This window comes from Giraffa tippelskirchi, chromosome 4 (assembly GCF_054371585.1).
Source record: "Giraffa tippelskirchi isolate mGirTip1 chromosome 4, T2T-mGirTip1v1.2.pri, whole genome shotgun sequence".
NCBI classification, from domain to species: domain Eukaryota; kingdom Metazoa; phylum Chordata; class Mammalia; order Artiodactyla; family Giraffidae; genus Giraffa; species Giraffa tippelskirchi.
The window spans coordinates 183516402-183530721 of NC_137278.1; the positions used below are offsets into that span (position 1 = coordinate 183516402).

The window sequence follows — 14320 nt, forward strand, 5'->3', positions numbered from 1 at the left end:
TCCCTGAGAACCAGCTTTTGCTGGTGAAGAAATATACGAAGTGGGTTTCAGAACATCTTCTACTTGTATCATCCCTACCAGACGGAAATTTAATGTAAATAATCACGTGTGCACACAGCCTGGACGCCTCTGAAGAATATTTGCTAATTTCTATCTCTGGTTTTACCCGATCTGAAGTAGCACAGTTACCTACCCAGGTTTAAAAAAAAAAAATCCCTTTACGTCAATGCACTCGAACTCGAGGTTCTCTCCCCTGAGCTGGGAGCCTTTCAAATTCATGCTGGCGGCAGGGTGTCTCGGCTACCGGCGAAAGAGCAGGTTCTACAGGCCCCGCCTTCCCCCGCCGCCCCTCCCCCAGGCTGGTTCCCTAACTCCCCCGGATTCGCCTCCCCCCGTCACCCCCTCCCGCCCCCATCTCGGAATTTCGGCTGCCTCAGAGGGCTGGCGCGCGTCAAAGCCCGAAATGGGAAACTGATTTGTGGAGCATCACCCACAGCTCCTCTCCCCGCAACCCCTCCTCCGCCCCCGGCAGCGGCCCAGGGCTAGAGCCGAGCAGAGGGAGGGGGAAGAGCTACAACCATCCCGCTTCCTCCAGCCCGCCCCAGCGGGTGCAGATTCAGTTGCACCTTTTATTACTTTAACTCTTCTCCCGAGGACACGCGGCCCCGGATCGGTCCCTCCGGCAGTCGCAGTTACCGTTCCCGCGCGCGGAGATGGGACAGCAAGGGACCTGTCCGCAGCCGGCTGGCGAATGCGGGGACTTGAGGCCGCCCAGCCAGCGGCCCGGAGTCTGTAAGTTTCAACACTCCTCCCGGGGAGGGGAGGGGGAGGCTGAGCGCGTACCCGCAAAAGATTTAAAATGCAAAACACCGGCGAGGTTGACAACGTCGGAGGGATTTTCGGGGCACAGTCTTTTCATGAACTCTTTACGCAGCCGGCAGGCTGTTATCCGGGTTTTTCCTGCAGCTTGCATGGTTGATCCCTTTGTCATAAAGAAGTTCAAGTTATTACATTATGAGTTCAAATGGGAATTTTTTTTAAAAAATGCAACTCATACTTCTTTCAAATGTAAAATACCTCTTCGTAAAATTACATAGCACACTGCTTATTATTTTGTCGAGGTGTTATTTGTACTGTGCAGGAGTGTCCACGACTTTTTCTTTGCCTACTTCTAAAAATAACAGAAAAAGAATTACCCCTCTCTACTTTTAATATTGCTACGTCATGTGAGTAGTTTACTAAATAGATCGTGATACCAAGCTAGCCTCAGTTTTCCTCGCGGTCGCGGTGCGCTTGGGTTTTTGCAGTCATCTACAGGCGCGGGTAATATCAGAATTATCATTAAAGCTGTTTACAGGAAGGCTCCTGGTTTTAACTAAGGCTGTGCCCTTAAGTGTTCAAAACGATAAGGACTATTAAAACAGTTCTGGTTCAGACCAAGTAATTTTCCCGAGATCTAAAAACTCAAGCACTAGAAGATCATTACCTTTAGCTGTGCACGCCACCTGTAAGGTATAGACACACCCCTCCATGCAAGGATGGAAGAGTCGAGGAAGCGGGAGGAGGGGAAGTTCTTAATCTTGGTTTCCCTCTCGCAGGACGGGTTTCGAGGGAAGGAGAGGCAGGTCGCAGACAGGTGCCTAGGCTGGCTATGGTGACGGGACCATGTTGGCCAGGAAGAGCATCATCCCCGAGGAGTATGTGCTGGCGCGCATCGCGGCGGAGAACCTGCGCAAACCGCGCATCCGAGACCGCCTCCCCAAGGCCCGCTTCATCGCCAAGAGCGGGGCTTGCAACCTGGCACATAAGAACATCCGGGAGCAGGGACGCTTTCTCCAGGACATCTTCACCACCTTGGTGGACCTGAAATGGCGCCACACCCTGGTCATCTTTACCATGTCGTTCCTCTGCAGCTGGCTGCTCTTCGCCATCATGTGGTGGCTGGTGGCCTTTGCCCACGGGGACATCTATGCTTACATGGAGAAAAGCGGGATGGAGAAAAGTGGCTTGGAGTCCACGGTGTGTGTGACTAACGTCAGGTAAGAAGGCGTCGGGCTGGGGCGGGGTGGAAGACAGTACAGGAAAATAGATGAAACTGCCCTTTCTGTCTTCTCTCTGTTGTTCTGTTGACAGTGAACTAAAGACTTTATTTTAGTACGTTCAGAAGCAAAAATATAAAAACATAACAAAACAAAAAACAAATCTGATGTATTAAAAAATTGGGGGGATGCAGCCTTGGATGAGGAGTCTTTGAAAATGTAGAGTTTCAATCCCTTGCGCTAGCCTTGAAAATATTATACTGGTTATTTTAAAAGGATTTCACTGAGTACCTTCCTTGAAAAAAAAAAAAGCACACATTTAGTTTTCAGTCTGAAAAAGCTGCTGTCCATAGTTCCAGTATGCACAAGGAAATATCACTGATCAACAAAAAATGTGCAAATGCTAGTAATGTTCCATGACTTCTCTTCCCGTGACGTTTTCAGAAATAATGAAAAAAAATTGGAAAACTCTGGTGGAGAGGGGATCTAAATTAAAAAAAAAAAAAAATCCACCAGAAATGAAATAAATATTAAGCTCTTCTTTATCAAGGTGATCTTGAATAGATGATTGCTTGCTTTAATTCCAAAATTAATAGTTATGTTAACATTCAGAACTAGAAAAAACCTAATTTTTTATAGAAACTGGTCCAAACTTTTGATGGAAGAGATTATGTAGAAGTGATTTAACATTGTGGTTTTCTCTAAAAGTTTTAGTAGGATAGGAAGGCAGTTCTTAGATTGCCCTAATTTTTTTTTTCTTATATCATAAATGTTTCAAAGATAAGTGAATTTGGTTTTAGTGATTCTCTTCTCATATTTTCACATGGCCTAAGACATTTACTTGGGGGTGATTTATCTCTTAATTTTTTTGTTTAAAGATGGAAAAAGATAACATCAATTGCAAAAATATTCACCCTGCAGAGAAATATTTGTAATAATACAAGCAATTTTTCCAGGACATTTTCTGAATAATATCCCAAATTCACAGAATTCATAAAACAAAGCAACTTGAACAGGCACCATTCTGTCAGGAAACTGGAAAGAATAAAACCTTTACTGATCCTGAAATGTTGTGAAATTAGCATACCACTGCAAGAAGCAGAAACCCAGACTGTAAACTTGCCCATTCTTCCCTTCCCTGAGTACTTGTGATGCCATTTTATCAAAATGGGCATGCAGTATTTGTCACAGAGATCACATACCACAGCTTTCAGCTCAGATTTTGAAGTAAGAAAGCCAAATTGAATTGATCCATTGCCTTTACCATTGAGTTAGATATTATTTTCTTGTCTTAAACTTGTCACAAACTATTGTCTCAAAGAAAATACAGGTAAAAAAATGTACGTGATCATCAGTACACCAAATATAAAGGAAACAAAATACTATGTTTAACAGATATGTATAGGTCAGATATCATTATAATATCTCTCTTTAAGAAATTTATTGGCACTGCTATTGGTGAATCATTTTCCTATCGAGGTACACTTTTAATAAACATGAAGTAGACACACATAAAATGAGATAAAAGAAACAGACATAATAAGCCTTGAAAAATAAGTGACAGATTTTATTCACAAGATGAATATATTGGCTTTCCTTGTGGAAAAAAGTCTTTAGGCAATTGATTAAAGATATGTCATTACAAGGGAGATATTTTCAGTGATTTTGTAAAAGAACTTGACAGAGTACACTGGTTATTAAAAGCTGTTTTATTGCTAGCTTTTATTGTTCAACAAGAGGTGTTTTGAGATATGTTCATTCCTCTGATGGATTCTTGCTGATGTGAACATTCAGTTCACTATGAGAAATAGTGTTGCAGATACAATGAAACAAACTTGATTTTAGCAGTGTGACAATTTTAGCATTTTATTTATGTATTTTTATTAAATGATTATCTAAACATTTTTAAACTTTTTATTGAAATATAGTTGATTTAACTTTAGCATTTTAAATTTTAATTCTTACCTAAAAAATATTATTGGACATCTTTTAATGTTAAAAATCTTACTGGTTTTATTTTAACATTGTGGTACTATGTATACTTCAGTGCAATAAAAATTTTAATCATAACCAACTGTAAATAATACTTTTTCACCAAAAAAAAAGTAGAAACAGAAAAATTTCCATTTTTTCCCAAAGGAGATTTAAAACATGACTAATAACATGTCTAATTTTTTTGCATTTCCTTTCCTTTCATAAGTTCAATGTCCCACCTTGTCATCAAAACTGAAAATAACTTATTATAATGAACATTCTCTAGTGTATCCAAATAATATTTAACATTCTCCTTCTAGGCTGTTTCACCTTCCCTTTCATGTAGATGACTTTCTAACATGAGTCAGAAAGTAAACCAACATATTTCTTCTTCTTATTCAGCCTAACTCCCTCTGTAGCAGAACAAACCAGAAGCTAAACACTTACATCTCTTGAGGTTGCTTAGCACAAGTATTCATTAAAAGTCTGAGTCTTGCACCATATAATGTTTGAAAGCAAGTTCTTTCATAAATAAATAACATACACAAGTGGCATATGAATAGTCTCTTAAGCCATTAAAATGAAACATCTGGGCATATTCATCATTACACTGCTCCCTGAAGCATGTATGTTGTTTAGTTGCTAAGCTGTATCTGACTCTTTTGTGACCGGCATGGACTATAGCCTGTAAGGCTCCCCTGTTCATGGGATTTCCCAGGCAAGAATACTGGAGTGGGTTGCTGTTTCCTACTTCAGGTTGCTGTTTCCTACTTCCTGACCCAGGGATCAACCTGCATCTCCTGCATTGGCAGACAGATTCTTGACACTGAGACACTGGGAAAGCCTGAAGTATGTATACATTATTAGAAATCAGTGTTGTGTCCGTGCCCCTTCTCTGGGGTCTCTTCTTATTCTTTACCATGGTTTTGGTTTATACAGTATACCTTGTGTGTAGCTGGTGCAAAAAGCAATCATTGTGGTTTTCCATGAATCTTTTTAGCAACAGCAAGGATAAGAAAGGCACTTTTTCATTTAAAAGTTAAAGGAATCATCTGCGACATCAACTATGCTTCAATTAAATAAAAAAATAAAAATCCCTGATTATGAACCTAGTAGAAAAAAAAATCATCTTATGTGTGCTTGCTTACCATTCATGGTGTCCCATCAAAGTATATTGTGTATACTCAGTATCCAAATATTTAAACATTTTGCTTACTCATTGTGTGTGGCATTAAGAAACAGCTAATGCTTTGACAGTTGACCTATCATCTATAAAATGAGAAGTTTGAAATTGGAGTGGAGGACAGACATGACTAAGACTGTTTCTATTAAGAAGCCACAGCAGCGAGGGTTATATAGTTAAGTGAATAAATTAAAGGGAAAAATGACCAAATGTGGTGCTTCTCAATTAGGGAGATAAATCAAAATTATCTGCAAGCTTTTCAGAAGTCTTGTGCAAGTCCACCCTAAACTACCAAATCAGTGTTTACACTGTGATCAGGAAGTGAAGCACAGTTTGAAAAATCTTCCCAAGACAACCCTGACACTTTTTGGCCCCTTCCTTCTGTCTCTTTCAGAGACTAGGCCAGAAATGAGAGGATTTGTGTCCTTATTAATTATGATCTGACACAGTCACTTAATAATCTCTACCTCAAATCCTTCTTATAAAAGCTTCAGTATTCTCTAAATCACTTAGAGAACAAAATGAAACAATCAATAAGAAAACGTTTGGTTTCAAATAGCACAACATTCTTTTTTTATTTAAAAATACTAGTATTTTGAATGACATGTTTTGTACCACTCTTTAGCCCTGTGCTTTCTCTATATAAGGTACATAGTGTTCACTAATGAATATGATTTTAAAGGTTATAAATAATAAAAAGTTCACTCATGACTCAGGATGTTCCATATAACTCGAGTCACTTAAACACAGCTTGACAATAAATAATAGACATCGACTTGGAGGAGTTTAACAAAATAAACTATGCTTTTGTGAAAGTGATGGGCTTCCCTGATAGCTCAGTTGATAAAGAATCTGCCTGCAATGCAGGAGACCCCGGTTCAATTCCTGGGTCGGGAAGATCCGCTGGAGAAGGGATAGGCTACCCACTCCAGTATTCTTGGGCTTCCCTTGTGGCTCAGCTGGTAAAGAATCCGCCTGCAATGAGGGAGACCTGGGTTCGATTCCTGGGTTGAGAAGATCCCCTGGAGAAGGGAAAGGTTACCCATTCCAGTATTCTGGCCTGGAGAATTCCATGGACTGTAGAGTCCATGGGGTTGCAAAGAGTTGGACACAACTGAGTGACTTGCACTTTCACTTTTCACTTGTGAAAGTGAAGTATTTCACAATGATACATGCAGATAAGAGAGAAAATGAACAAGTGCTTGTGTTTAGAATAGGACATTTGATACATCAAGTTGGCTAGTGTTTCCAAAAGTATTTAATAGCCTTTAGACATCAACAGGTGAATGGTAAAGACGATGTAGTACACACACACACACACACACACACACACACACACACACACACACACATATATATACACACAATGGAATATTACTCAGCCATAAAAAAGAATGAAATAATGCCATTTGCAGCAATGTGGATGGACCTAGAGATTCTCACACTAAGCCAGACAGAGAAAGACAAATATCATGATACAGCTTATATGTGGAATCTAAAAATATGATACAAATGAACTTCTTTACAAAACAGAACTAATTTCACAGATGTAAAAGATCAGCTTATGGTTACCAAAGGGGAAAGGAGGGGAGAGGAATAAATTAGGAGTTTGGGATCAAAATATACATACTACTATATATAAAACAGATAACCAACAAGGACCTACTGTATAATGTGGGGAACTATACTGAATATTATATAACCACCTATAATGGAAAAAAATCTGAAAAAGAACATATATAACTGAATCACTTTGCTGTATACCAGAAAGTTACACAAAATTGTTAATCAACAACACTTTGATGAAAAAAAAATTTAAATAGCCTTTGAAAGAAGAACATGAAAAATTCAGCTTCACGTGTTATTTCATGATTCAAAAATCTGAACTGATGGCACTCTTTTCTGATCTCATTCCTTACAGGTCTTTCACCTCTGCCTTCCTCTTCTCCATTGAAGTTCAAGTGACAATTGGATTTGGAGGGAGAATGATGACTGAGGAATGCCCTCTGGCTATCACAGTCCTGATTCTACAGAACATTGTGGGTTTGATCATCAATGCGGTCATGTTGGGCTGCATTTTCATGAAAACAGCCCAAGCTCACCGAAGGGCGGAAACCTTGATTTTCAGCCGCCATGCGGTAATCGCCGTCCGAAACGGCAAACTGTGTTTCATGTTCCGCGTGGGGGACCTAAGGAAAAGCATGATCATCAGTGCCTCTGTGCGCATCCAAGTGGTCAAGAAAACCACGACCCCGGAAGGCGAGGTGGTACCTATTCACCAACTGGACATTCCTGTTGACAACCCACTTGAGAGTAATAACATTTTCCTGGTGGCCCCGCTGATCATCTGCCATGTGATTGACAAGCGCAGCCCCTTGTATGATATCTCAGCCACTGACCTGGCCAACCAAGACCTGGAGGTCATCGTGATTCTAGAAGGAGTGGTCGAAACTACTGGCATTACCACACAAGCTAGAACCTCCTACATCGCTGAGGAGATCCAGTGGGGCCATCGCTTCGTGTCCATTGTGACCGAGGAGGAAGGCGTGTATTCTGTGGATTACTCCAAATTCGGCAACACCGTGAAAGTAGCCGCTCCAAGGTGCAGTGCCCGAGAGCTGGATGAGAAGCCTTCCATCCTTATCCAGACCCTCCAGAAGAGTGAATTGTCCCACCAGAATTCTCTGAGGAAGCGCAATTCCATGAGAAGAAACAATTCCATGAGAAGGAACAATTCCATCCGCCGGAACAATTCTTCCCTCATGGTGCCCAAGGTGCAATTTATGACTCCAGAGGGAAATCAGAACACTTCCGAATCCTGACAGCAAGACAGCCCCCAGAAAGTCTTTGATCCGCTGTTGAAGAGTTTCTGCAGGGCATGGACAGATTGCACTGGAACTGAAACACAATAATTTGTCCTTGTTTATCTTATTACACTAAATGATATGCATATTCCAACAGCAGCACTTTCTGTGTCAATAAATGGTAACTCACAAGGTGGAGGGTTCCTGTCTCACACTTGTTTCACCCTTGCAATATCACCCTATCACCCTAAGTGATAGGCTTAGGTTATGCAGAGGAAATGCTCTCATTTCTGTCCATTTGAAACTTAGGAATTACACAAATAGTCATAGACCTTGAATACAAAAGTGGGTCAAGAAATGATACTGCTTGAAATGCTTAATGGGTGACATCACAGATGTCTGTTTCTATGGTTCACCCTGGAAAAGGGATAGAATGGGCAAGGGGACCCAAAACTATGTTTTTCTTATCTCCCTCCCCTCTCTTTTTTTAACTGCAGCACCAGGTAAAAAGCTTGAGGCAAAAACTGCTTGGTTCCTTTTTTGTTTTTTTTGTTTATATTGCTGATTAATTTGTAAATATTGAGTTTTACTTTTTCCTCAAATTGTATATTATGAGGAGAAATAGTATTAGGAAAATTGCACTAAAATGTTAGGCAGGAACATCTGTGAAATTGGAAAACAACAACTGAGTTCAATTCTAATCATGTTTCTACATGAACATAATGGAATCTAGCTAGAAACTGAAATTCCTATTCTATTAAATCAGCTTATTGCAGTGTAAGGCTCAATGTTTCGAAGCTAGAAATCACCCCACAATATGATTGATGAATGAAAGTTCCTGTTAACTTCTCATTCAGGGTCTTGAAAGCATGAACAGAAACTTGCTCATTTATTTTTGGATTTCCCACAGAAAAACTGCTTAGTTCTAATCACTTCTAAGTGGATTCTGTTCACTCACTTGGTTCTTCACAGTGGCCTCCAGAGGTTTCTTTGTCCCCTTCATAGCCACCTGTTGGCAGAACCAGGCAAAGAGCTTTGGAGAACAGCTAAGAACATTCCTCTCACTTAGGACTGAATTCCCCAAAGGGACATCTACTTTTGGCTTCTCACTTCTTGAGAGCCTCCATTATAGTGAATATTTTATTAAAATATTTTCTTTGTATTCACTGTAGCTTTGCAGTTTCTCTTCCACAAAATTATCCCTAATGAAAGTTCAAGGAAAAAAACATTCATTTTTAGACTCATATGAAAGAGACATCAAGCAGTGTTGATACTCAACTCTGAGGGTCCCTCTCTTCAAGATCTGTTATTCCAAAGGAACCATGTTTTTAAAATTTCATGTTGATTTCATTTCATTCCAAGTTTTAGAATGTTCTATGGGCTTCCCTGGTGGCTCAGATGACAACGAATCTGCCTGTAATGTAGGAAACCTGGATTTGATCCCTGGATTGGGAAGATCCCCTGGAGAAGAAAATGGTGACCCACTTTATTCTTGCTTGAAAAATCCGATGGACAGAAGAGCCTGGAAGGCTACAGTCCATGGAGTTGTGAAAGAGTCAGACACAACTTAGCACCTAAACAACAACAAATCTTAAACAAAAGATTCATGCATCTAACCAGATGAATGGAAATTGTTTCTCAGGTTACCAAGTTAATCATTTCTAAAAAATTTTAACTACTCCTTTGAATTCCAGACTTGTATATCAAACAGGTCATGAGAAGAGTTGACTCATTGGAAAAGACCCTAATGCTGGGTAGGATTGGGGGCAGGAGGAGAAGGGGACAACAGAGGATGAGATGGTTGGATGGCATCACTGACTCGATGGACATGGGTTTGGGTAAACTCTGGGAGTTGGTGATGGACAGAGAGGCCCGGCATGCTGCAATTCATGGGGTCACAAAGAGTTGGACACGACTGAGCGACTGAACTGAACTGAGCTGAACTTGAAGCTCCACTTGGATACCTAATACACATTTAAAAGTTACCATTTCTAAAACTAAAGATTTCCTTCCTACTATCAAAACCTGCTCCCCTCTCACAGCCTTTCTTCTAGTCACTCAGGCCAAGACTGGAAGTCCTACTTTACACCTCTCTTTTACATCTCACATATTCTCCATTAGCAAAATTTCATCCAGAGTATGACAAGTTTTCTATATCTCTATTGCCTCCTCAGTCCAGTCAGGGTACTCATCACTTAGCATATAGGGATGCAGTGTACCAGTGGCTAGTATATTGAAACATTTCTATATAGTTTGCTAAAGAAAAATCTACCTTAATAAGACTTAGCCCACCAATGATTATAGAGTTAATATCAGACCTCCTGGCAGGTCTTAGTTAGATACGGGTCCCCCAATACCACCCCAGGGCATTTGAACAGACTCAGGAGGCAACCCCCACACCAGCAAGAACATGCCAAGTACTTGCCTGTTGTTCCATGCAGTGGCAGCTCCACCTTTGTAAAGGTGACACAGGCTGTGGAGCAGGTAATGTCCCGACATAAGTCAGTGAGGCTGAGATGAGGATTCCTGAGGCCAGATGACCCAGGGGCAAATCAAGCAATGGGGTAGGAATGGTTTCCCAGGCCACCTTCCAGCTGCAACCAAAGACTGCTGTCAAGGACCTCATAGCCATCGATTTCATGGGGAAGTCAATGGAATAGTTTGGTGGGGCCCATATAGCAAGTCATGGCTCAGACGGGGATGTCATTTAGCTAGTGATAGCCACATCAAACAAAAGGTCACATCAATTTCTAAAAATCCACAGATATTTTAGAACATTGCAATGATTTCAGAAGCTATTTTTGTTGAAATATATTTAACTGGCTAGGCAGTTTCAAGACTACTTAGTTTTAGAAAATAAGATTCTTTATGTGTGTGAAAGTCACTCAGTCGTGTCCAACTCTTTGTGACCCCATGGACTTCTCCAGGCCAGAAAACTGGAGTGGGTAGCCTTTCCCTTCTCCAGGGGATCTTCCCAACCCAGGGATCAAACCCAGGTCTCCCACATAGCAGGTGGATTCTTTACCAGCTGAGCCACAAGGGAAACCCAAGCATACTGGAGTGGGTAGCCTATCCCTTTTCCAGTGGCTCTTCCTGACCCAGGAATTAAACTGGGGTCTCTTGCATTGCAGGTGGATTCTTTATCAGCTGAGCTACCAGGGAAGCCCCCTTTATGTGTATGTGTGTGTATAATTTTGACTTATGTATTGACTTTAAACATTATTTGATATTAAATATTTAGATTCTTTACTTGCATCTTAGTCACCCTACAGCAGTCACAATATTCTTTTAGATCATACTACATCATGCTTCTGCTTAACACCTGCATATGGCTTTCCGTTTTTCTAAAAATGAAAATAAAAACCCCTCCCAGTGCCCATAAGCCACTACATCTTATTACTACCTCTTCCCCTGGAGCATTTCCACTCCACTGCAGTGGTCTTGCTGTTCTGTGAAACAGAGCTATACAAACTTTCATATCATGAGTTTGCTCCTATGGAACATTTCTCTAGAAAGCATTCTGAATCTCCCTCTGTGATTATTTAGGATCTCTGCTCTAGTACCATCTCATAAGACAGTGCAGTATAGTGGTTAAGAAAAATAGACTTTGCAACCAGACTCTCCTGGTTTAAATTTCAACACATCATCTATGAGGTCTTGACAAAATTAATTTTTTGCACCTCATTTTCCCCATATATAAAATCAGAATGATCATAATACCTACTGAATAAGTTGTTGTAAGAACTAAGGGAGCTAATGTGTATAAAGGATTTAAAATAGTTTAATTCATTCACAAAAGACAAAAGCTTGAAATGAAGGACTGCCTTGAGATTATCTGGATTCTTAGTAAATGACTAATTCAAGACATTATATTTTCTAAGGACAGAGGAAAAAAATCTTTGCAACATGAATTTGATCTCTTAAAAATTCTGCAGCAGAGATTTTATACCTGCCCAATTCAGTTACTTTTCCTGATTCTTGGATATCTGCCAACTACCTGTCATCAAATAGTATTCTACACTACACTACAACGTGTAAAGACAAACATTTTACATACAGAAGATATTTCTGGTTTCTTGTATCTATCATTCATTTGTTCATTCACTAATATATATTGAACTTCTACCACGTCCTACCACCATCTGGCAAAAATGACTAATTGCCTTTCTTTTCTTTATGGAGGAGTAGAGATTTATAAGCAGGGTAGATGCTGATTCTGCACCCAAGTACTCTGAGATGGAAAGTATCAGGAAAGAAAAACTGGCTTAGGTGTCAGAATTGGAAAAACCAAACCTGAGGCCTACCCTTGGTTACTGGGCAGGCATGGGAAGACAATGGAAGATACAGAGCTTTCCACAGATAGCTTTGCAGGGAGCTGGTAAGAAAAGAGAACACTGCTCAACCTTAGGACTATCATTTTTATCCTGCTCTAACTTACCCCAAACCCACAATTTTATTCAATTCCTCATCACTTTCCCCTTGACTCAAGATTTTCTCTGAGTAAAAAATCCTCTTCCCCTAGATAGATTTCTAACTATCTGGCCAAGTGTTCTGACACTCAAGTGTCTCAGAACCAGTAGTAACTTAAAGAAATGACCTCAGTCCCCAAAATCTAACTCCCAGAGAAGTTGTTATGCATGTGTGCTAAGTTGCTTCATCGTGTCTGACTCTTTGCTACCCTGTGAACTGTAGCCTGCCAGGCTCCTCTATCCATGGGATTCTCCAGACAAGAATACTGGAGTGGGTTGCCATGCCCTCCTCCAGGGAATCTTCCCAACCCAGGGATCGAACCCACCTCTCATATGTCTCCTGCATTGACAAGTGGGTTCTTTACCACTAGTGCCACATGGGAAACCCAGATGTTACCCACTTAGTAAACATGGGGCACAGCTTTTCCCTCTCCATTGGTTGGAATCATTTTTTTTATTGTTGCTCAAAGATTTGGCATTTATGGAACAAGAAATTTCCTCACTGATAATAAAATAATTACAGATAAAGAAGAAAGAATGAAGAGATATCTCTTGGGATTCCCACCCTCAGCTTTTGTCATCTTCACCAGGTCACAAGTAGAGGCAGAACTGAAATTCGTGTCTCCAAGGACCAATGCATTAAAATAACCATAACAAACCCTACAGGCTGTTTAAGAGGAAACCCAAGGGCCACTCTCTTCCCATGATCTTTATGCACAGTTCTCATCAATGGTAATGGGAATTCCCCATGGACCTAGGAAGGAAGTGACTCTAATTACACCCCCTTGATAATTTCCTGCACAGATTTAAGTTCACGAAAAATCTTAATCAGCTTTCAACTTCAGATCAAAATACCACCTCAGGGCCCGATTTCATTTTAGAGTGTTTACATCTTCATTAGTACGCATTTTCAACTGTGTTCCAGGTCTCATGGAGATTCTGTTGGTTGTACTGTATGATACCCCTCCCCCACCTCTAATACTCTCGGGTTACTTAATTGAAACTCTTATTTTTCACAGTGTTTATTTTAATCACTTGAGAAGACAAAAATGTTAAGGCTGGATTTCCACATGCTATTGGACTACTTCAGCTTGTTTTGAATAAATATTGAAAAAGTGGAGGATAAAATATTTACCTGTAAAGCAGAAGTTAAAATATACTTTTTACTGAAACTCCACATATTAGCAGATTTTTCAGAAGTTTTCTATTATTCGCCATTGACTATTGAAAAAAGTCTACATTCTTTAAGCATGATATTCCAGGGTCTTTGCAGTTTGATTCTAACACACTTTACAATCTTGTTTCTTAAACACTTCAAATAGTGTTGTGTGTAAAATACTACAAGGTATAACATAGTGCCTCAAGTTCACTGTTTCACTCATATTCTATCTCCCATACAAGTCTGAAAGTCTCTGAGGTTGAAGCTCTGCTTTCTTTTATCTACCAAAATTATTGCTTTTACAAAGCCTTCTCAAATCCTCCATCTAAATTACTTCTTCATCTCTGTAATTTGTACTGTTGTTGATTGGTTATTTCATAATAACTGGCTCTATATCATATATAACTTGTTGATATCATATACATCTCTCCTCAGATTGTCTTTTCCCCAGACTATTTATCACAGTGCTTGCCTAAAATAGATGGTGAGCAGCCTGATCGTTATCTCCTCTAAATCCTCTCTTCCTTTCTTTCACAGCAACAGAGTTGTTTGGTCAGAGCTACCACATTTTCCTCCCTCTAATACTGTTAGCTATAGCCAAGGGCCTGATTTGGGGCCAATGGCCCATGAATGGAAGTCAAATGGACCACTTTCCATTCTTGATTTTAAAAACACTGATTTTAAAAACCCCA

At 40.2% G+C, this 14320-nt stretch overlaps 1 protein-coding gene across 2 annotated transcripts; it reads left to right on the forward strand.

Annotated features, from left to right (window-relative positions):
• The first annotated feature begins 453 nt into the window (after window positions 1-453).
• KCNJ8 (potassium inwardly rectifying channel subfamily J member 8) lies at window positions 454-8192 on the forward strand. 2 transcript variants are annotated; one of them, XM_081483340.1, is made up of 3 exons: window positions 454-792; window positions 1599-2039; window positions 7118-8192. In XM_081483340.1, exons 2-3 carry the CDS (start codon window positions 1666-1668, stop codon window positions 8016-8018), a joined length of 1275 nt encoding a protein of 424 aa, XP_081339466.1. In that variant the 5' UTR covers window positions 454-792; window positions 1599-1665; the 3' UTR covers window positions 8019-8192. The 2 variants fall into 2 exon arrangements, with proteins under 2 accessions (XP_081339466.1, XP_081339467.1); XM_081483341.1 differs by having other exon boundaries at window positions 1914-2039.
• Window positions 8193-14320: the final 6128 nt, after the last annotated feature.

What these genes read in the sequence shown, in the direction of transcription:
- KCNJ8 (XM_081483340.1), top strand. Translation starts at nt 1,666, where the DNA reads ATGTTGGCCAGGAAGAGCATCATCCCCGAGGAGTATGTGCTGGCGCGC. An exon ending in GTGTGTGTGACTAACGTCAG is followed by an intron (nt 2,040 to 7,117) that starts GTAAGAAGGCGT and finishes CATTCCTTACAG; the next exon opens with GTCTTTCACCTCTGCCTTCC.